This window comes from Oryctolagus cuniculus, chromosome 7 (genome assembly GCF_051225735.1).
Source record: "Oryctolagus cuniculus isolate XC-2025 breed Fujian yellow rabbit chromosome 7, ASM5122573v1, whole genome shotgun sequence".
NCBI classification, from domain to species: Eukaryota; Metazoa; Chordata; class Mammalia; order Lagomorpha; family Leporidae; genus Oryctolagus; species Oryctolagus cuniculus.
This window is the reverse complement of record NC_142873.1, coordinates 39,344,443-39,368,217: the sequence shown is the minus strand read 5'-3', so window position 1 is coordinate 39,368,217 and position 23,775 is coordinate 39,344,443. Positions and strand designations below refer to the sequence as shown.

General features: G+C 48.5%; 1 protein-coding gene across 5 annotated transcripts in view; it reads left to right on the top strand.

Annotated features, from left to right (window-relative positions):
- Positions 1–3,564: 3,564 nt before the first annotated feature.
- ATP1A4 (ATPase Na+/K+ transporting subunit alpha 4) overlaps positions 3,565–23,775 on the top strand; it is a 33,888-nt gene continuing 13,677 nt past the window's right edge. For 2 of the 5 annotated variants that reach the window (XM_089299730.1, XM_089299728.1), the window contains exons 1-9: positions 6,622–6,666; positions 10,371–10,505; positions 10,780–10,897; positions 16,340–16,608; positions 19,044–19,242; positions 19,468–19,577; positions 19,780–19,914; positions 22,339–22,528; positions 22,625–22,797. In XM_089299730.1, coding sequence (XP_089155856.1) covers positions 6,637–6,666; positions 10,371–10,505; positions 10,780–10,897; positions 16,340–16,608; positions 19,044–19,242; positions 19,468–19,577; positions 19,780–19,914; positions 22,339–22,528; positions 22,625–22,797 — 1,359 coding nt within the window. In that variant the 5' untranslated portion in view covers positions 6,622–6,636. Of the gene's footprint in view, positions 3,706–3,897; positions 3,958–5,555; positions 5,760–6,552; positions 6,667–10,370; positions 10,506–10,779; positions 10,898–16,339; positions 16,609–19,043; positions 19,243–19,459; positions 19,578–19,779; positions 19,915–22,338; positions 22,529–22,624; positions 22,798–23,775 lie in introns of those variants that run through there. The other 3 variants (XM_002715242.6, XM_089299727.1, XM_089299729.1) reach the window with 3 other exon arrangements.

Sequence of the window (23,775 nt, the reverse complement as noted above, 5' to 3'; positions counted from 1 at the left end):
AAGCTCATGACTCCTGGCTTTGGATTAGCACAGCTCTGGCTGTTGTGGCATATTGGGGAGTGAACCACTGGATAAAAGACCTCTCTCTCTCTTTCCTCTCAATCTCTCTTTCCTCTCTCTCTCTGCCTCTCCTCTCTCTGTGTAACTCTGACTTTCAAATAAATTAATTAAAAGAAGAAGAAGAAGAAATACTCTTTTTTTAAAAAAATGTAAAGATAGAAACTGAAAACTCTTCACTCATTTGACACGAGTTCAGGAATTGTGGGTGCCTGTGCAGGCACCGTTCCAGGGGCTAGGGACAGAGCCACGACCAAGCCAGCAAAGGTCCTGGAGACCCAGGTAGCAAAGTCAACAGACAAATGGGCAGGGTAATCTCAAGGGTGAGAAACGTTGCAAAATCATGAAAAGAGAGGCGAGGCTGGGAGCAACTACTTGGGATTTTGCCATCAGAGAAGTCTTCTTTAAAAAGGTGGACTTTTGAACTAAGATCTGTGAAACAGAATGGGTTTCCAGAAATAACTTCCGTTGATGATATTTCCATAAAGTTGTTTTTGGAGACCTTCCATGTGCAAGGCTGGACCAAGTGTAATTGTCACATAAATGATGCATGGGTGAATTTAGCAATCTTAATTTTATCCACAACATTACTTTTTAAGGATTTTCTTATCTACATTAAACACAGAGATTGGGAGAAAATATTTGTAATATGTAAGGGATTGCACAAATCAGTAAGGAAAAAAAATGGGAAGTTGGACAAATGATAAGAATGACAATTTACAAAAAGAAAATGAAATGCAGAAAGCCCATAAACATAAGAGAAAATGCTCACATAGATAATACTGAAATGTAAGGTAAAACTATAAGATACTGAACCTCACCAAGTATAAAGAAAATAAATGATCAAGGTCATCCAGTGAATCAAAGGTGAGGGGTGGGAATAGTCTTGCGTCTTGTTGCTGGGACATAGATAGGTGAGGCCCTTTTAAAGAGCAACTAGCAGAATATTTTAAGATTTTAAATGAGTGTACCCTGTGATTCAGCAATGGAAATTGATTCTACATAAATAGAAGCTCAAAGGCCTGAACATACCTATAGGCAAGGATACCACTGTGGCAGTGTTCTCAGTGATGAAAAAAATAAATGGAAAAATATCCTATAAATCCATTGCTGGTCAGAATGCTTGAACAGAACATGGTCAATACAGAAAGTGAGACGCCTTGCAAGTACTGAACAAATAAGCTTTGTGTCCATGACAGGTGACAAGTGAGAGTGGAATGATTGCATAAGAGCAAAGGGTATACCTCCTTTTAGAGATCTATTTGTATCCGCGTAGAAGAAAGACTGGAAGGACACACAGCACATTAGCAGCAGTAACTTCAGCAGAGGGAATCTGCAGGGAGAGGGAGCAGGACTTTCACTTTTATTGTATACATTTTTAATAGAGGAGAAAAATCCAATGCATTAAAGAAATAGATTCATTTATCCTGGTTGAGAAGGGAACATTTCTATTTCTGAATATTGAAGGAGGATTGCATGAACACCAAGATGGATGGGTTCAGAAATAGTCACATTTTTATAAGACCAAAATGCAATCGCACAGATATCCAATGACTGAAAGGGAAAATGTGTGTGATGTGCATAACTGACAAAAAAAATCAATAAACAATTGAAAGAAATAGAGAGAGGCTTCAGAGCCTTCCTGGAAGAAGGTGGAATATAATTTGCATGTAAAACACATACAAAGTCAATACCATGAAAGCACTCACTGGGATGCCGGAGGAAGAGAACAGAAGAGATAAATATGTCACTTTTAGTGGGGAAATACAGTGTTATCACGAGAAAAGGTGTATTTTTACTCTCACTGAGAAAAGTGCACATTAAACTACTAATCAAATTACCCCTACTGAATTCAAGCTATTTATTAAGCACCTACTACATACTCAAGTGTGAGTCCTTGTGCCCTCACTTCAATCCTCACTCTTCTCACCTTACAAAGTAGATGACAGCTCCCTTAGATAAGAGAGGCACAGAAAGGTTAGGCAACTTGCCTAAAGCCAGACGACTGGTAAGTAGAAAAACCAAGATTCAAACCCAGCACTGATTCCAAAAGCCCAGTATCATCTATTCTGCTGGATGAGCTCCTAAAATTAGAAGATGAAACTCGGGGCCAGTGTTGTGGCATGTAGGGTAAAACTGCCACTTGCAAGGCCGGCATCCCATGTGGGCACCAGTTGGAGTCCCAGCTGTTCCACTTCCAATCCGGCTCTCTGCTAATGACCTGGGAAAGCAGTAGGAGATGCCCCAAGTGCTTGGGCCCCTGCACCCACGTCGGAAACCTGGAAGACGCTCCTGGCTCCTGGCTTTGGCCTGGTCCAGCCCTGTCCATTGTGGCCATTTGGAGAATGAACGAGCAAATGGAAGATTCATTCATTGCTCTCTCTCTCTCTCTCTCTCTCTCTCTCTATCTCTATCTCTATCTCTATCTCTCTAATTCTGCCTTTAAAATAAATCTTAATTAAAAAAAAAAAAAGATCAAGCTCAATACTGATGGATGGGGCCGGCACTATGGCATAGAGGGTGGAGCTGCCGCCTGCAGTGCAGACATCCTATATGGGCCCTGGTTCGAGTCCCGGCTGCTCTACTTCCAATCTAGCTCTCTGCTATGGCCTGGGAAAGCAGTACAGAACGGCCCGAGTCCTTGGGCCCCTCACCCACATGGGAGACCCGGAAGAGGCTCCTGGATCAGCGCATCTCCAGCCATTGTGACTAATTGGGGAGTGAACCAGCGGATGGAGGACCTCTCTCTCTCTCTCTCTCTCTCTCTCTCTCTCTGCCTCTCCTTCTTTCTCTGTGTAACTCTGACTTTCAGGTTAATAAATCTTTAAAAAAAAATACTGACGGAGGCACACACACACAGAGTACGTGCTTTATTCTTTATTCAGCCACCTGGGATCCCTCTAAGCGTCAGAAGTCCGCAGGACCACACGGGAGCATTATTCTAGTTGCACCCTCACTGAACTTCTCCCTGTGGCAGAACCTGCCCCCGGCACCCTCCAGCAGACTGAGACTTCTGGATTCTCGGTTAGAACCTTCCTGGGCCCTTTGTGATGCCAGACCTGGGCCGTTGCTGCGGCACCCACGGGGGCTGGGGCTGGGGACTCGTGGTGGCCTCTCCGCACCTCTGCATTTCCTACTTGTGGAGCACCCGGAGCACCCTCATCACTCGGGCACCTCGCCATCCTCCACTTGTCTCCCAAGGCTATCACTCTTCATTCCCTCAACTCCACCTCTTCACCCTGTCGCCGCCTTAACCGAACTTCACTCCCGCCGCTTCCTCCTGCCTTTGTTGCTGTCCTCTGCGCCTTCCTGCCCCCTGCCCAGGCCCCTCCTGCAGACTCCGTTTCCTTTTGCTCCCTCTTCATCCACCCCCCACTTTCCTCTCGCTGCCCCGTCGTCCTCACCCCCCTTCTCCCGTGTGCCCTCCTTGCTCTCTCTCTCTCTCCCCTCGCCCTCTTTGCTTTCTTCCCATCAGCTGAGCTGGGTCAGCTGTATCTAGAGATAGCTATGGGATTTGGGGGGAAGAAAGGGACGGTGAGTCCTTCTGAGAGGAATCCAAGCCCAAGACCTAAAAGGAGGCCAAAACCTATTCAGAAAAGGAAGTTGAAGCGGAAAAATGTGGAGGAACTGAAGCAGGAGGTGGTGCTGGTGAGAACCTGCCAACAGACCGCCCTCTGAAGACCCTGCCCCGCCTTCAGCCTTTAGACGTCTTTCCTGGAGAACTAGCACTACCCTGCTCCCAGGCCAGAGCTGCCTCTTTTTCCCAGTTCTTCTTCCCCACCTCTGAGGAAATGACCCCCACTCACTGTATCTCCTTCACCAATGCTCCTGTCCCCACAGGATGACCACAGATTAACCCTGGAACAACTGAGTGCCAAGTATTCCGTGGACCTGTCAAGGGTGAGTGAGGAACTCCCTAAAGGAGGCAGCGATCCCCACGCCAACTCTGGGGGTACCTAGACAAAGGCAGAACCAGAAATCAAGCTCCTAAGTTCAAGTCCAACGTTCTGATCTCTCACTCACCCCCAAGCTGGCCAAGTGCCACACCACTTGGAAGAATATGATGGTGCCAACAACCCAAAAGAAAGTTTAGGGTTAGAGAAGTGAATGCCAACAGTTTAGGGCGGTCCCTTCCAATTTGTTGTATGCAGGACCCTGGGTCATGCCTATAATTTGTCAAAGACACTAAGATATTTTGCTTATGTGGGCTGTATCTATCTACATTTTAAAATCAAGAAGTTTAAAAAGTACTTCTAAGCTTATTTAAAAATAACAGGAGTAAGCCCAGTATATGTTAGCATAATTTGTGACCGATAATTGTATTTTTCAAGACAGCTTACATCTCTGTAAAACTCTTTGAAATAGAAAACAGTTGGTTTCTCATATCTTTGCTGTACTGGATCTGTCATGACATCCTATGCCATGGAGCCTTTGGAAATTCCACTGCACACTCTTAGGATGAGCATGTGAAAGGCCAGCATGATTCAGTATTGTTGGGAAAAATTGATCTTGTGGACGCCCCGCCCCAAAAGGGCCTTGGGACACCGTCCTGCCCCAAAAGGGCCTTGGGACCCTACCCACCCACCCACATTTTCAGTGGGAAGTTTGGAATGGTTGGTAGGGATTTGTGGTTTCTATTATCATTTTCATTGAGAGGAAAAAGCAAATAAGCTTATGCACAAGACTAGAATGACAATCTAGGCAGTTAGGTCTTAAATGGGTGTTTTTGCCTCTTTCTAAGGTGTAGAGTCAACACGTGGGTGTCAATACTCCTGTGTTATCAACACTGCATATTCTTTTTTAAAAAATATTTATTTTATTTATCTGAAAGAGTTACAGAGAGGCAGAGGCAGAGAAAGAGAGGTCTTCCATTTGCTGGTTCACTCCCCAAATGGCCGCAACGGCTTGAGCTGAGCTGATCTGAAGCCAGGAACCAGGAGCTTCTCCTGAGTCTCTCACGTGGGTGCAGGGGCCCAAGGACTTGGGTCATCCTCTACTGCTTTCCCAGGTGCATTAGCAGGGAGCTGGATTGGAAGTGGAGCAGCTGGGACTCGAACTGGTGCCCAAATGGGCTGCCTGCACTGCAGGCTAGGGCTTTAACCTGCTGCACCACAGTGCTAGCCCCAACATTGCATATTCTATCTCACGGTTACACTGCGCATGATATCATGATTATCTGTATGTGTTTCTCACTTGACCTCCTTAAGAATAGGGGCCATTGTCATCCTTAGCACCTGTGGAATGAGGCCATTTAACAGCAGGTCAAGTTCTAAAAGGTTTGTGAATCAATCCATAAACCAAAAACCCTTCCTATGTAAGCACAGTAACCGCAAGCCCTTCAAAAATGCAAGTTTCTAAGTCCCACCTTACCTAAGAAGAACTTCCAGACTGGCCTCCAGGGAGCTTCTCTGTCCCCATCAAAGGGGCTATGAATGGCAGGTTCCCCTCCACTGCGCTCTTCACAGCACAGCAGCCACTCCTTTTCCTTCTCCACACAGGGCCACACTCCTGAAAGGGCAAAAGGACTTCTGATACAAAATGGACCCAATGTGCTTACCCCACCCCCCACCACTCCAGAATGGGTCAAATTCTGTAAACAGCTCTTCGGTGGCTTCTCCCTCCTGCTGTGGACAGGTGCCATTCTCTGCTTCGTGGCCTATGGCATTCAGCTGTACTTCAATGAGGACCCCAGCAAAGATAACGTGAGTCTGTCCAGTCAGTGCCCAGCCCCCGCTCCCCCTCGGGCTCAGCAGCCTGGCACTCTGGAGTCCTCTGACCCAAATCCCCCACACTCGCAGCAATTTCTAGGGAGGCCTTGGTCCAGCCTGTTCCCCTTAACCTTTGATCTAGAAAGTTACTGATTGAGCACACCCAAAATGCGTAATTTTTCCCAGAAATGTGTTCCCCTCTGATAATCCTCCCAACTGATCATCAAAGTGCTTTGTAGCCCATTTTTTTTGAATGAAGATTAAAAGATTTATTTATTCAAAAGGCAGAGTCTCTGACAGAGAGAGAGAAACAGAAGTCTTCAGTCCAGTGGTTCACTCCTCGAATGGCCGCAATGGCCAGGGCTGGGCCAAGCTTCTGAAGCCAGGAGCCATCAGGGTCTTCCACATGGGTACAGGGACCCAAGCAGTTGGGCCATCTTTGCTGCTTTCCCAGGTACATTAGCAGGGAGCTGGATCTGAAGAAGAGCAGCTAGGACTTGAACCGGCAATCTGAAATGGTGTGCCGGTATTGCAGGCAAAAGCTTAACCTGCTGCACCACAACGCCAGCCCCTGCAGTCCCTGTCTTTTCCCAGCATTTTAACCTCTTCTTCTCCTCCCCACACATTAGCACCACCACCACCCATTCTTCACAGCCCCTCTGCTCTGCAACTCAGTCCCGTGGTTTCTGTCACCCGGAGAAATGACGGTCACCCTTGCAAGCTGATGTCTGAGCCTGCAGCAGAGGAGAGGCACCCACTGAGCAATGCCTTGTCTCTTCACACCCAGCTGTACCTGGGCATTGTGCTGGCCGCCGTGGTCATCATCACTGGTTGCTTCTCCTACTATCAGGAGGCCAAGAGTTCCAAGATCATGGAGTCTTTTAAGAACATGGTGCCGCAGGTAGGCCTGATGTGTGAGGATCTAGAGAGAAGAGATGTAGAAGGTGGCCAGACACACAATTATTAAGTCCCTTGGAGAATTATATCCTATGACAAGTGAGCTGAGTGGAGCTGGTGATGAGAGGGCCAGGATACTGTATCAGGCCCCAGAGTACCTGGAAAACTGAAGACCTGAGGAAGTACCATCTATGCAGCAGTCCAGTCTATAAAGCACCATATAAACCCCAGATGACAACATTCTGGTTTTTATTTTTTTTATTTTTATTTATTTATTTATTTTTTTATTTTTATTTTGACAGGCAGAGTGGACAGTGAGAGAGAGAGACAGAGAGAAAGGTCTTCCTTTGCCATTGGTTCACCCTCCAATGGCTGCCGCGGCTGGCGCACCGTGCTAATCCGATGGCAGGAGCCAGGTACTTATCCTGGTCTCCCATGGGATGCAGGGCCCAAGTACTTGGGCCATCCTCCACTGCACTCCCTGGCCACAGCAGAGAGCTGGCCTGGAAGAGGGGCAACCGGGACAGAAGCCGGTGCCCCGACCGGGACTAGAACCCGGTGTGCCGGCGCCGCAAGGCGGAGGATTAGCCTAGTGAGCCGCGGCGCCGGCAACATTCTGATTTTTTAAAAAGATATATTTATTTATTTATTTATTTGAGAGGCAGAGTTAGAGCGAGCAAGCGAGAGATATCTTCCATCTGCTGGTTCAATCCCCAAATGGCCCAATGGCTGGAGCTGAGCCAGTCCAAAGTCAGGAGCCAAGAACTTCTTCCCAGTCTCCCACATAGGTGCAGGGGCCCAAGCACCTAGGTCACCTTCTGCTGTTTTTCCCAGGTGCATTAGCAGGGAGCTGGATCAGGAGTGGAGCAGCAGGGACTCGAACTGCCGCCCATATAGGATGCCGGAACGGCAGGTGGTGGCTTTACCCCTATGCCACAGTGCCGACCCCTATATATATATTTTTAAAAAAAGAAACAAGGCAGGGGCTGGTCGGGAGCCTGAATTTCCAATGTCGATGATATTAAAGGCAGCAGCTGTGGAAATGAGACACAGCAACTAAATGCAGTGCTCACCCTCCACACCTGACTCCCTGCCAGAGAGAAAAATAATGCTTTAAAAGATATTTTTAGTCAATTGACAAAATGGGAATACAAGCAATAAAGTATTGTTTCTGGACCAGTGCTACGGCACAGTAGGTTAAGCCTCTGCCTGCGGCACCAGCATCCCATATGGGCGCCGGTTCTAGTTCCAGCTGCTCCTCTTTTGATCCAGCTCTCTGCTATGGCCTGGGAAAGCAGTGGAAGATGGCCCAAGTCCTTGGGCCCCTGCACCCACATGGGAGACTCAGAGGAAGCTCTTGCCTCCTGGCTTTGGATCAGCGCAGCTCCGGCCATTACAGCCATTTGAAGAGAGAACCATCGGGTGGAAGACCTCTCTCTCTGCCTCTCCCTCTCTCTGTCTGTATCTCTACCTCTCAAATAAATACATAAAATATATCAATGTGAGACTTAACCGAAATCTATAATTTTGTTATAATAAATTTATTATATTAGAGAATATCCTAATTCTTGGGAAATGCAAGTATCCTGAAGTATTTAGGATAAAAGATCATGATATATATAACTTGCCCTAATATAGCTAAAGGGGAAAATTAAACACACACACACACATTGAGATAGAGAACAAACAACAAAACAAATGTGGTGAAATGTGGATGGGTGAATCTGGATAGGCTATCTAAATATTTTCCTTCCTGCAACTTTTCTGAACTTTTTAGATTATTTTCAAACAAAACGTTTTTTAAAGACACCTGGAAATAATATGATAGCAGACTGGGAGGCCTCAGCCCAGGGCTGGAAACTTGTAAAGAAATTCACTCAAAAATTTCCCAACAACCAGATCCTGTTCTAGCATTGGAGCTCAAAATCTTCCTCTCAATTTTGTATCAGCATACCTTAGTTCTTCCAAGCATAGGTTCTAGGAAAAGTGTTATGGTAGTGGTAGTGTTGAACTAGGACCTCAGAGATGAGCAGTTAGCATTTGCTACCCAATAAATCATCCCGACACTGAGGGGACAAAAACACCAAGCATGCGATGTCTCAGCTATCATGGCTGGACGTTCCGGTCTGAGCTGACCTCCGCTGGTGCTGGATGGTCTACGATGACCTCATTCACATGTGTAGGGCCTCAGCTGGGATGACTGGGACAACTGGGCCTTTCTTCTCACGATGCCCCATCTGCTGGGAGGCCAGCTCATGCTTGAGCATGAGGGGCTCTCTGTAACATAGGACAAGCTCCAACATGACACTCTTTTTAAACCTCTGCTTGTCTCACAGTTGCTAACATGCTGTGGGTCAAGCCTAGGTTTAGGGGTGGAGAGATGGGTGCCATCTTGTAGTGGGAGGAGCATCAAAGTCACTTTGCAAAACGCCATGGAGACAGCAATGGTGGAAATTACAATCTATCAGAAAATCTTTAAGAATGATATTATGGGGGCTGGCGCTGTGGCACAGTGGGTTAAGCTTCTGCCTGTGATACCAGCATCCCACATGGGTGTTGGTTCAAGTCCCGGCTGCTCTACTTCCAATCCAGCTCCCTGCTTTTGTGCCTAAAAAAGCAGTGGAGGATGGCCCAAGTGCTTGGGCCCCTGCACCCATGTGGGAGACCTGAAAGAAGCTCTAGGCTCCCAACTTCAGCCTGGCCCAGCTCCAGCTGAAGGGGCCATTTGGGGAGTGAACCAGCAGATGGAAGATCTCTCTCTCTCTGTTTCTGTCTCTCTGTCTCTCTCTCTCTCTCTCTCTCTCTCTCTCTCTCTGTGTGTGTGTGTGTGTGTGTGATTCCTCCTCTCTCTGTAACTTTTCAAATAAATTAAAAACTAATTTAAAAAAAAATGATATTGGCCGGCGCCATGGCTCACTAGGCTAATCCTCCACCTTGCTGCGCCGGCACACTGGGTTCTAGTCCGGATCGGGGCACCGGATTCTGTCCCGGTTGCCCCTCTTCCAGGCCAGCTCTCTGCTGTGGCCCGGGAGTGCAGTGGAGGATGGCCCAAGTACTTGGGCCCTGCACCCCATGGGAGACCAGGATAAGTACCTGGCTCCTGCCATTGGATCAGCGCAGTGCACCAGCCGCAGTGCACCGGCCGTGGCGGCCATTGGAGGGTGAACCAATGGCAAAGGAAGACCTTTCTCTCTGTCTCTCTCTCTCAATGTCCATTCTGCCTGTCAAAAAAAAAAAAAATGGTATTATCACTGGTGGCACAGTAAGAAAGGAGGGGAATCAGAAGGAAGGAGACCAGGAATGGGAAGTTGTAGGATAAGGGGCAGAGTAGGGGAAGCAGAAAGATTTTTAAAAATATTTTATTTATTTGAAAGTCTGAGTTACAGAGAAGGAGGGAGAGAGACAGAGAGAGAGAGAGATCCTCCATCCACTTGTTCACTTCCCAAACAACTGCCAATAGCTTGGGCTTGGCCAGGCCAAAGCCAGGAGTTTCATTTGGGTCACCCTCAAAGTGTCCAAACACTTGGGCCATCCTCTACTGCTTTTTCCAAGGCCATTAGCAGAGAGCTGGATTGGAAGTGGAGCATCCGGGACTCGAACCGGCGTCCATATAGGATCCGGCACCATAAGTGGTGGTTTAACCCACTGCACCACAATGCCAGCCCCAGCAGAAGGCTGTGAAAACCACCCTGCATTATCTTTCCATAGCGAGCTCTGGTCATCCGAGGTGGGGAGAAGATGCAGATTCTTGTAAAGGATGTGGTGTTGGGAGATCTGGTAGAGGTGAAAGGGGGAGACCGAATCCCTGCCGACCTGCGGCTCATCTCTTCACAAGGATGTAAGGTGAGGGGTTGTGGAAAGCCTTGGGACAGGGGCCACGCAGGTCTTCAGAGCCAGTAGGGACGTGGGCTCAGTTAGAGGAAGTGTGATCTTATTATTCAGAACCTTGAGGAGGTACAAGTGCAATTCGAGTTAGAGACCATGAGGCACTGGTCTCTGGACTCCTTGTCAGTGGTGATGCTGTTAGCCACAGATAAAGTTGTCTTTATCAGTGAATTTGCCTTTTGTCCCATGCTCTGGACCTCTGCCCTTATGACCTATCCTCCCCCCATCCCAGGTGGACAACTCGTCCCTGACCGGGGAGTCGGAGCCCCAGTCCCGCTCTCCTGACTTCACCCACGAGAATCCCCTGGAGACCCGCAACATCTGCTTCTTCTCCACCAATTGTGTAGAAGGTGAATATCACATCCCAGTGGCACAGATTCCAAAGCACAAACCCAAACAGAAAGACATCAAGAGCTCTCTCCTCTAAGGATGTTGGTGTCGGGAAACTAGTTAACAGCCTAGTTTTCCATCACCCGCAGGCTACGCGATCTTTAGTGAAAGGTCAAAGCCGCACAATAGTAGTACCCAAAGTTATTACCCCATAGATTTTTGTGTAGATTAAATGAGATGAGCAATATAAAATGCTTAGCACAGGCCTGTACATTGTAAGTATCCCATAATTATTAGCTCTCCCTCTAGCTAGTGAATAGACTGTTCTATGTGCTGAAAATGGCACCAAAGGGAGGGAATTCATTCATTTTTCTGGGCCATTATTTTACTAAGGTAAGCACTACTGTCTCCTCACTATTCCCCTCTCTAAGAGCGGAGAGATATTGGCATTGAAAACGTGAGTTACCAGAGAGGCCACCCAGACCTTGCCACTCTGATTTTCACTTTGCTCCTAAAGTCTAGGACATCCTTGATCTGCTTCTGGCCAAAGTGGTAACAAGGGACTCCATGTGATTGCATTAACCTTCCCTTCAGCCTTTGGCACGTATCCAGTACTGTAGATATCACTTCTGATTCCATGCAATGAAACAGGCATTATCCCCATTTCACACATAAAAGACCAAGCTTCAAAGAAATGAAGCACGCTGTCCAAGAGCACAACCCATCAGCAAAGAGGAAGACCTGGGACTCCAGTGGAGCTCTGGCTCCAAAGCCCACGTCCTTTCCACAGACCCTGCTCTGCACTCAACAACCACTCGTATTCTTACCACTAACCGGATTATTTAATTTTTAAAAGATTTATTTATTTACTTGAAAGGTAGAGTTACAGAGAGACAAGAGAGAGACAAAGAGAGAGAAAGAGAGATCTTCCATCTGCTGATTCATTCCCCAAATGGCCACAATGGCCAGAGCTGGGCCAGATCGAAGCCAGGAGTCAGGAGCTTCTTCCAGGTCTCCCACATGGGTGCAGAGGCCCAAACAGTTGGCCCATCTTCAACTGTTTTCCCAGGCCTTAGCACAGAGTTTGATCAGAAGTAGAGCAGGCAAAACTAGAACTGGTGCCCATATGGGATGCCAGCACCGCAGGTGGCGGCTTTACCTACTGAGCCAAAGCATTGGTCCCAAATTATTTAATTTTAAAAGACCTTGCAGGGTAAGAGTAATGTAAAGATGGGCCGGTGCTGTGGTGTAGTAGGTTAACGCCCTGGCCTGAAGCGCCAGCATCCGACATGGGTGTCGGTTCGAGACCCAGCTGCTCCACTTCCAATCTAGCTCTCTGCTATGGCCTGGAAAGCAGTAAGAAGATGGCCCAAGCCCTTGGGCCCCTGCACCCACATGGGAGACCTGGAAGAAGCTCCTGGCTCCTGGCTTCAGATGGGCACAGCTCCGGCCATTGAGGCCAACTGGGGAGTGAACCATCGATGGAAGACCTCTCTGCCTCTCCTCTCTCTGTGTAAATCTTTAAAAAAAAAAAAAGGGTAATGTAATGACTAAATAGAGCCTGAGGAAGACTCCACTAGAAAATAAAATTAGGGGCCGACGCTGTGGCATAGCGGGTAAAACCACCGCCTGCAGCGCCAGCATCCCTTATGGGCGCCAGTTTGAGTCCCAGCTGCTTCACTTCTGATCCAGCTCTCTGCTGTGGCCTGGGAAAGCAGTAAAAGATGGCCCAAGTCCTTGGGCCCCTGCATCCACATGGGAGACCTGGAGGAAGCTCCTGGCTCCTGGCTATGGATTGGTGCATCTCCGGCCATTGCAGCCATCTGGAGAGTGAACCAGCGGATGAAATCTCTCTGTGACTCTCTCTGCCCCTGTCATTCTAGAACTCAGTCTTTCAAATGAATAAATAAATCTTTAAAAACATACATATAAGAAAAAATTAAATTTTAAAAATATCGATCAGACAGAAAAATGTAAGTTAGCAAGATTTCCCTAAAGCCACTAGATTCTTATTGGATTTTAGGAAGACATTTGCTCAGCTGTGTCCTTCCTAAAGTAGGTTTCTCATCAGCTAAGCCTGTACTGCAGAGAAGAAGGATGGGGAAGGTGGATGTGGTGCAGGCCCATCTGGGAAACCAGGGTCTGCCTGGAGGAGACTGGTACACGTGAGACGTGGCCCAGAGGGCAGAGCTACAGTGAAGGGGCTCATTACATTGTGGAATCCCATAGCATTTAGCCTTAACCAGCTTGCACATTAACCTTTACCAGAGATGGATTTGCAAACTAGTAGTACAATTTTAACGTTTGTCTTTGCCATCCAAACCCCATCGCTATGGATTTATTTTGTTTTTGAAAGGAATTTGTTTGTCACCATTCTGGAGATTGGGAAGTCCAAGATTAAGATGCTGGTGATTCAGTTCCTGGTGAGAGCTCACTTCCTGGCTGGCAGACAGCTGCCTTCTCCCTGCGTCCCTGCACAGCGCGGAGAGGAGGCCCTGTTCTCCTCTTCCTTTACGGACACCAATGCCGTCACTGGGGTCCCCATGACTAGGCCTTGGATGTGGCGGTGGGACAAACATGGCTCTAGGGTCTCATGCATATTCTAGAGCACCTAAGCTAACTCTCTGATAATATACAGAAGGTAAATGAAGGAAGATTGGCCCGATGTTGATGTCAACTCACCCTGTCCCAAGACACACCAGGATGAATTATTTTCTTTTTTTTAAGATTTATTTATTTATTTATTTGAAAGTCAGAGTTATGGAGAGAGAGAAGGAGAGGCAGAGAGAAAGAGAAAGAGAGAGAGGTCTTCCATCCACTGGTTCACTCCCCAATTGGCCGCAATGGCTGGAGCCATGCAGATCTGAAGCCAGGAGCTTCCTTTGAGTCTCCCATGAATGTAGGGGCCCAAGGACTTGGGTCATCTTCTACTGTTTTCCCAGGCCATAGCAGAGAGCTAGATCAAAAGTGGAGCAGCCGAGACTTGAACCAGTGCCCATATGGGATGCCAGCACTGCAGGCGGGGGCTTTACCCACTATGCCATAGTGCCAGTTCCCATAGGATTAGTTATTAAATCTTGTATTCCCAAGCATGGGGAAACAATAGCAGAAAGAATAAAAAACAAGAATCAGACTGAACTTTGGCACAAAATAGATATAGCATATTCCATCCTCCACTTCATCAAAAAGAAGAAACCATTTCAGCACTTCTCATGTATTTTAGTATCTTCTTTCTCCGTGATTACCTGTCAACCAGTTTGAAGCTCATCTACAGAGTGCTTCCTAATGTTAACCAATCCAGAATTCCTTGCTTGCATGAGCACTGGCCTGACCCATCTGCTGTATGAGTAGCATCCTCCTGTCAGCCCATAGAGCTGAAGGTCACCTTAGAAATGAGGACCATGGCTCTCTATGCTACAATGTTTGTGGAAGCTGCTAGATGAGAGATACCCCTACTACTTCACATGCATAATTTTCTATCAGTCTTATGGGGACCTAAATTCATCTAAATGAAGAGGGAAAAAAAGGAGCAAATGTTTGAGTTAAGCCTACGATGTGCCCAACATTGTTATAGTCTTAAAAAGTGCTTAATTCTCACAATTTGTAAGAATTCGCTTCCCCTCTTAAAGACGAGGAAGCCTCAGTCTCAAGAGAGGTTGAGTAACATGCCCTAGGGAAAAGAGTTTGTAACTGGGAAAGTTGTACTTCCAGTGTGGAGTCTCTCTGCTTCTAAAAGAAGTGCTGTTGCTATAATACGTCGCTTGTCTGAGTAACTCAGACTCTGACTTCAATGGTAGGCAATTCGGTGGTTATGGTAAAACAGGAAGAATGATAACAAGCCAAGGACCTTGTCATGCCCGTCATTTTGAGCCTTGTGGGTGAGTGACCAGCATCATGTGTGTGTAAAGCCAAAAATGATGTCCAGGCTGTCCTTCTGATTCAGGGCCATGCTGGTGGAGAGCAAAGGACATGTACGCACGGAAGCCCAGCTGTCATGGCCCGTGCTACCCAGCAGAGGTCAGACTGGCTCCAGCTGGCACAGCAGGGAGGGGCTCAGCTTGGATCAGGGTTTCTCAACTGACACTGGGGGCGGGATCATTCTTTGTTGTGGTAGGGGGAGAGGAGGGCTGCTCTGTGCACTATGGGCATTTAGCACTGCCTCTGGTCTCTACCCACTAGATGCCTGCAGCAGCCCCTCCCACCCTACCTGAGATAACCAAAACTGTCTCCAGATAGTACCACATGCCCCCAGCTGAGAACAACAGGTTACAGGCTAAGGGGTTGTTGGAACCCAGGACTCAGCAGAAGGGTAACCACTACTCCTGAGAATCCAGAAATGATTCTGCTACTGAGGGCCAAACAAGCAATACATAGGGAATGCACGATATTTAGATCAAGTGTAATGAAGACCTTGACAGTGAAGGCAATAAAATTGGGTACCTCTGGAGAACTGTGAGATCCCTTCAGAGCTTTTTATGTGCATGAATTAGATATGAGGTGAATGGGACCTCGTGGCCTCTCAGAGGGCCTTTCATTCCACCTCATCTCTGACCATCTTCGGCATTCTGTTTATGGAAACCAAGCCCAACAGCTTTCCCGATTCAGGCTTGGCATGTCTTGAGTGACCACATCTGACAACAAACCAAAACACTTAGTTTTTTGTTGAACACAGAACACTTCTGTATCCAACATGTGAGGGGATTTTCTTCCCCACCCACCAACTCTCCAGGACAGCAACTGAGTGTGTCCCAGGTCCAACACCATCAGAGCCACAAGTGACTGCCTCCACTTCAGACACCAATTGCAACCACTAGGTTGTCACCTCTACTTCTGACTGATGGGCTATACATCAAGGTTCTCACGACTCCTTCTTTAGGTTTGATTAGTTTGCTAGCATAGCTCACAGAACTGGGGACCTGTTTTATTTACATTAATTCATTTATTTTAAAAGATATTTCAAAGGGCACAGACGAAGAGCCAGAAGGCGAGACGCCCAGGGCAAGGTGGGTGGGGAGGGGTATGGAGCTTCTGACCCATGGGTCAGCAATCCTGAAGCTCTCGAACCAACCCAGTCCTTTTGGATTTTTAATGGAAGGTTTATTATGCAAGCTTGATTGATTAAATTACTGGCCATTTGGTAATCAGCTCAACCTTCAGCCCTTTGCACCTCCCCAGAGGTTGATGGGGAGCTGAAAGTTCCAACCCTCTAATCACATGGTTGGTTTCCCTGGCAACCAGCCCCCACCACGCAGCTATCCAGGAGCCCACCCAGTGTCACCTCATTAGACCAAAGATCCTCCTATGCCACAGGAAATTCCAGGGATTTAGGAGCCCTGGGTCAGATACCGCCATCGCTCAGGAATCACAAAGATCTTAGGAGCTCCGTGCTAGGAACTGAGGCCAGAGATTAGTGTATGTATTTCTCACTATATCACATCTGCCCTTTCCCCGTTCTTCCCCAGGGACAGCCCGGGGCATTGTGATTGCTACAGGAGACTCCACGGTGATGGGCAGGATCGCCTCACTGACATCAGGCCTGGCAGTTGGCCAGACCCCCATAGCTGCCGAGATTGAACACTTCATCCGTCTGATCACCATGATGGCCCTCTTCTTTGGTGTCACTTTTTTCGGGCTCTCACTCATCCTGGGTTATGGCTGGCTGGAGGCTGTCATTTTCCTTATTGGCATCATTGTGGCCAATGTGCCTGAGGGGCTATTGGCCACTGTCACAGTGAGTAGAAAGGGTGGAGGGTGGCTTCAGGGAAATGAAGTCACTGGTTTTCTTTTGTTGTTGAACCTCCTAAAGCCCAGAGTATTCCTGACATGTGGATTGGAGTCAGAAATAACGTGGCTCCAAATAGCACCCTGGCTCCTTCCACCCATTTTTTTCTAGTGCCTTTTCTTCTTCCTCAGCAGGAGAGGAATCAACTCAGAGTGGAGAAAGCACTGGGCTCTAAGTCATTAGGACGGAGTTCGGGCCCTGAGGGTACCGACTGGTAAACCTGGCCAAATCACTTACCATTTCCAGGTCTCAATTTATTCAGCCGTTTATAGAGGGAGATTAATTTAGAATTGCAGAATCTTATTGGAAAAGACTTCAAAGACCATATAAATTCAACCTTTCAATTCAAGCTGAGTATCTTCTATAAAAGCCATGGAAAATAATTAGTCTTGGCTCATTTCATTGTTTGATTGCTCTAGTTGAGATTTATTTATTTATTTGAAAGGCAGGATGGCACAGAGAAACAGAAAGAGGGATCTTTCATCCACTGGTTCAGTCCCCTAATGACTCTAACAGCCAGGGCTGGGTCAGCCTGAAGTTAGGAAATTGGATCTCCATCCAGATCTCCCACATGGTGCAAGTTTCCAAGTACCTGGGCCATCTTCTGCTCTTTCCCAAGAGTATTAGCAGGGAGCTAGGTTGGAAGCAGAACAGCCAGGACTTGAACGGGGACTGGGATATGGGATGCCAATGTTGCAGGTCACGGAGTAACCCACTGTGCCACAAGCCCTGACCATTGCAACCATCTGGGGAGTAAACCAGTGGATGGACGAGTTCTCTCTCTGCTACTCTGCTTTTCAAATAAATAAATATTTTTTTTATTTTTAAATCCAAAGCCAGGAGCCAGGAGCCAAGAGCTACTTCCAGGTCTCCCACATGGGTACAGGAGCCCAAGAACTTGGGCCATCTTCTGCTGCTTTCCCAGGCACATTAGCAGGGAGCTGGATTGGAAGTAGAGCAGCCGGGACTCGAACTGGCTGCCCATATGGGATGTCAGCATCACAGGTGGTGGCTTTACCCACTATGCCACAACACCGGCCCCAAAATAAATCTTAAAAAAAAAAAAAAAGGTGGAAATGAAAATACTACTCAGGATGGCTTTGGACTAGTATAAAAAATCAGGCCTCCTGGCACCGCGGCTCAATAGGCTTCTCCTGTGGCGCCGGCACACCGGGTTCTAGACCCAGTTGGGGCGCCGGATTCTGTCCCAGTTGCCCCTCTTCCAGGCCAGCTCTCTGCTTTGGCCCGGGAGTGCAGTGGAGGATGGCCCAAGTGCTTGGGCCCTGCACCCCATGGGAGACCAGGAGAAGCACCTGGCTCTTGGCTTCAGATCAGCGCGATGCACCGGCCGCAGCGCGCCGGCCGCGGAGGACATTGGAGGGTGAACCAATGGCCTAAAAAATTCAGGCCTAATGATATTTTGTAAGAATGTTATAATCCTATGATTAGAATTCTGTACATGCATAAGGCATAACCTTAAAATTTCTTAGTTTTGAAAACAATCTTATCCCTTACACTGAATTTATGAATTTGATTTTAATGATTTCTTGAGTCATCTCCAATGTCTTGATAATCCTTCCCAGTGTCATCATTCTCCCCATTTTTAAAAAGCTCTTGGTACAGCCCGTCCTGTATCTCTCGCATTGTCAACCACAGCCAACAAAGAGCTGCCTACATGGTCCCCAGAAACACTGGACTTTAGAACAAGGCAGGGCCTGACCTTCACTGAAACAGAGGCTGCTGGATAGCAGACAATCCCAGGGAGAGGAATATTCCAGGAGGATAAGGAGGGTCTGTGACACCCCGGGAGGGGGATACACTAAAAATAAAACAAAAACTCTTGCTATAAAGCACAAAGCAACATCTCTTCCCTATTTTCCTTTACCACAGCCATGGGTTCTAAAGCATAGATGTGGACATAAGGGAAATAAGTACAAAAAATATTAAATGGCAATAAAAAACCACATTTCCTGGCCGGCGCCGCGGCTGACTAGACTAATCCTCCACCTTGCGGTGCCGGCACACCGGGTTCTAGTCCTGGTCAGGGCGCCAGATTCTGTCCTGGTTGCCCTCTTCCAGGCCAGCTCTCTGCTGTGGCCAGGGAGTGCAGTGGAGGATGGCCCAAGTCCTTGGGCCCTGCACCCACATGGGAGACCAGGAGAAGCACCTGGCTCCTGGCTTCAGATCAGCGCAATGTGCCGGCCGCAGAGCGCCAGCCGTGGCGGCCATTGGAGGGTGAACCAACGGCAAAAGGGAGACCTTTCTCTCTGTCTCTCTCTCTCTCACTGTCCACTCTGCCTGTCAAAAAAAAAAAAAAAATTTCCAAAATGCCCAATGGCCTGAGTAGTGCATCTCCTTCGTATCTGTCTCCTTCATGGGTTTAGGTGTGCCTGACCCTGACAGCCAAGCGCATGGCGCGGAAGAACTGCTTGGTGAAGAACCTGGAGGCTGTGGAGACGCTGGGCTCCACCTCCACCATCTGCTCGGACAAGACGGGCACCCTTACCCAGAACCGCATGACCGTCGCCCACTTGTGGTTTGATAAGACCGTGTATGAAGCAGATACCAGCGAAGAACAGATCGGTGATTAGTGGTCTTGGTCTTGGTCTTGGTCTTGGGCCAGAGTGGAAGGATTTGGGGCTGTGATGACTGAGCTGATAGGATAGTGAGTCCCCACAAAGAGACAAGAACTGAAAAGTGGAGTGGAGAGAGGGGAGGTATGGAGGGAAGAAAATGTCACCTCCACACAAAACAGGACAAGGATAACCCCCAGCCGCTGCTCATAATTCTTCTGCTCTTTCTCCCTAGGGAAAACTTTTGCCAAGGGCTCTGATACCTGGTCTGTCCTGGCCCGAATTGCTGGCCTCTGCAACCGGGCTGACTTTAAAACCAACCAGGAGCACCTGCCCATAGCTAAGGTGTTGGGACTAAAGGGAGGCGAGGGGACCTCAGTGTCCAGGGTGTAACCCTCCCTCTCCCCCAAAAATCTCTTTGTTTATGCTCAGCAATTTCCCCCCAGGGGCCTCCCCTCCCCATTCTGCCCCACCCTTGTCAACACAGGTAAACTCCAGGCCCAGGTAATGTGCCCCGGGACTTACTATGCAAACCCCACCTGGGCAGCGGTCAACGACAGGTGATGCTTCTGAGTCGGCCCTGCTCAAGTTCATCGAGCAGACGTACAGCTCTGTGACGGAGATGAGAGAGAAAAGCCCCAAGGTGGCGGAGATTCCCTTTAATTCTACCAATAAGTACCAGGTACAAACCCCACAAAGACGCCTCCAACTGCATCTCTGAGCAGTAAAACAGCACAGTGAACTAGGGGCCCAATTAGGAGGAAGGCTCACCCCAAGGGAGAGCGAAGAGGTGAAGAAGGGAGAGGCGTTCAGTCCTAAGCAGAGCTCTGAGCCCGCACGCTCATGGAGATGGCAAGTCGTACGGGGATGTCTAAGGCTGGTTGGTGCAGGCCGTGGCAGAGTGATGTAAGCTATTAGGAGGCACCGCCATCTCTACAGTGAGATTTGAGTAAGGTTCCATTTGCAAGACATCTTATTTCAATCACAATTACGTCCTGCGGTTCCATGCCTGCAATTCCAGCAGCTGTTCAGCAGGTGGCGATCAGGGGTCTCCAGCATGTCTGTGGAATGTTTTCTTTCTCAGGGACATTTTGACCCATTATCCAGGTGGGGAGTAGGCCAGAGAATGGGGAATGCTGGGTAAGGGACAGTGGTGGCGCTAACAATAACATGCACAGAGAGACAGCAAAGACGGTACTTCCCTCCCGAGTGGGACTCCTGGCAGACTCTGAGGTGAGGACTATGGTAGAAAGGAGGGAACAGCAGCTTTGGGGTGGCTGGAGCCCTATCAGGTAAGGTCTGAGTCCTTGTGGGCACTCGTGGCTCACTCTGGGAGTGGATCCTGCGGCTCTGTGCGCTACTGCGAGCAGAGGAGGCTCCCAAGTCGCTGAGTTTTGCTTTTCTGTCTGAAGAGCTCTTAAGAAAAAACACATTCTACATAGATTTCTTGAAACCTCAGTTATCTATATTTTCATATTAAACGCTGAGTAACAGTCAAATCAGTTCATACTTTTCTGTCTCGACTGGTTTTTAGCCAGTGTAATAAAGTAAACCTCCAAAGCCCAAACTGTAAATTTATTTCCATTTTTTCTGACATTTAGTGGCCTCTCTAACCAGACAGGAATTTTGTGGCTTGGCAGGGCTCTAGTAAACCTTTGGAAAGAGCTAGGTACCTCTCCCTCCACATGGTTCAAAATAAAAGCAAAACATAATCGCAGCATCTGCGGAGACGACCAACAAATAGCAACATTCCCCAAAATGACTATGTTAGTGCTTGTTCGGAGCTATTGAATACCGAGCTCAAATGGCAGAATTGTCCCCTGTGGTACACCAAGGGTGACAGGCCAGCCCACGGCCCCTGGCTCTGGCAGGCATTGCTCCAGGGTAGGGACTCCAGGCTTCGCTAGGGACATCTTAGCTGCTGGTCGTTTGCAAAGCTGTCTCATTCCTTCTCTCAAATCAAAATGGGGCAAAGAAGATTCTTTGTTCTGGCATTTCCAGATGTGTACTTTCACCTTTTTTTTTTTTTTAACGTAATTTTCCATCGCGATGTGATGTTTCTGGGACCAAGTTACCAGCTTAAATAGGTCTTGCCATCACTTCCAGGTCTTCCACTCATTCAGCAAATATTTATTGAGCACTCAGAAAGCTGAACTGTTTAAGCTTTTTACAGCTTTCTGCATAAAGGAGCTCAGGTTAGCCTCTTAACCGCTTACGCATACTCTGGACGAAACTGCATAGTTTCTGGTGAAACACTTGTATCCACGGCTGATGCACCAAATTCCCACTCTGCCGACCCTTCGGACAGTGAGGTCTGGCCTCCCCAGCCCTCCCACGTCCTCTCCATGGAAATTGGTTGCCGTCCTGCGTTTCCTATCAGTCCCAGGAGGAATCCCAGAGAGAGGGCCTTTTCAGAGATCAGAGATCAAGAGAAAACACAAAACCTCAACCAGTCGTATTGCTTTCCTTGTTGCTTGTGGTCTCTTCAGGTTCACTTGATGAATGCACCCCTCCCCACCCCACACCTACCCTGACCCCTGCAAGCGGACCAGCCAGCTCGTCTCGGGCCTTCCCTCGCTTTTAGGGCCCTGGAACGGCTGACTTATTTTTGGATGGTGCTTCACAGCTTTCAAAGTTTTTTTTTACAGCTCTCTCATAAAAACCCAATGAAGTAGGCAAGGCAGAACCTTTGACATTTTATTAAAGGAACTAAAGTCTTGCAAGGTTAATGGGATTGGCCTGAGGTCACAAAGCTAATGAAGCATTCTCCTGGCCCTGGGACACAGACCTGCCTGCTCTGCCGGCTGCTCCGCCACACTACTGCTTTCCAGCCCGCCAGGCAGCAAGGCTGCAGGAAGAGAGCAGGACTGCTTGGTTCTGCCCTCAGTCTGGCTGCAAAGATAGTAGAGATTCCCCCTGCAAACACTACCAGGCTGGGGTTTCCTGGAAAGACAGAAGGAAGGGCTGGGCTCAATGTCGGATTTGACTGGGGCAGGGGAAGACGAAGGAAATGGGTGGTAGGAAGCTGGCTGCCTGCCTGCCCTTGCCTTGTGCCCGTGACCCGGTGCTCTCCTCCTGTCCCATCGTTGCTCCCTCTCCTCCCTAGGTGTCCATCCACCTTCGGGAGGACAGCTCGCAGACCCACGTCCTGATGATGAAGGGCGCTCCCGAGAGGATCTTGGAGTTCTGCTCTACCTTCCTTCTGAATGGGCAGGAGTACCCAATGGATGAGGAAATGGCGGCTGCCTTCCAAAACGCCTACTTAGAACTGGGGGGCCTGGGGGAGCGCGTGCTAGGTGAGGAGCCTGGAGAGAATGACATGGCGATGGTTGCCATCGGTGGGGTGAGGAGCCCGGGAGAGCCGTGTGACTACTGTCCCTCTGTCTCTCCAGGGTTCTGCTTCTTGAATCTGCCCAGCATGTACGCAAAGGGATTCCCCTTCAATACAGATGAAATTAATTTTTCCATGGATCACCTGTGTTTCGTGGGCCTCATATCCATGATTGACCCTCCCCGAGCTGCAGTGCCTGATGCTGTGAGCAAGTGTCGCAGTGCGGGGATTAAGGTAAACACCTGCCCACCCCAGAAGCCATCGCCTGTCACGAGGTGGAGCAGCAAACAGAAAGACTTGAAGGGAGGAGTAGGTGCTTAAAAATCTTGATTTAGCTGAAATGACTTCTGCCTCCTTGAGCCCATGATTGTTAGTCTTAAGAGACATCTAATATTAACTTCCTTCAGTGGTTAGAATCCTATCCTGCACTGAACATTAGAGCCAGCAGGGAAGTTTTGCAAATTTGGTATCCAGGCCACAACTGAGACTTATTAAATTAGAAACTCTTTGTATAGGTCCCAGGCCTGTTTACTTATTTGAAAGGCAGAGAGTTGCCAAGAGGCAGAGGCAGAGAGAGAGAGAGAGCGAGAGAGAGAGAAATCTTCCATCTGCTGGTTCACTCCCCAAATGGCCGCAATGGTGGGAGCTGTGCCAATCCAAAGCCAGGAGCCAGGAGCTTCTTCTGGGTCTCCCATTTGAACGCAGGGGCCCAAGGACTTGAGCCATATTCTACTGCTTTCCCAGGCCATAGCAGAGAGCTGGATCAGAAATGGAGCATCCAGGACTTGAACCGGCACCCACATGGGATGCCAGCACTGCAGGTGGAGGCTTTACCCACTCGCCACAGCACTGGCGCCAGGCCTCTGTATTTTAAAGCTTTGCTGGAGGTGTGGCCATTGCAGTGCATCAGGCTAAGCCACTGCTTGGAAAGCCTTCACTCTGGAGTCCTGTCTGCTCCTGAGCCAGCTTGCTGCTGATGCACCTGGGAGACAGCAGATGATGGCCCAAGTCCTTGGGTTCCTAACACCCATGTGGAGACCCAGATGGCATTCCTGGCTCCTGGCTTCGGCCTGATGGAGCCCTGTCTGACATAGGCATTTGGAAAGTGAACCAATGGATGGTTCCCTGTTGTAGCCAGCTTTCGAGTAGACTTGTGGCGCTGGCAGTTTGTCACGGGATCCGTCCAGGTTCAAGGACGGACCACCGAGAGGG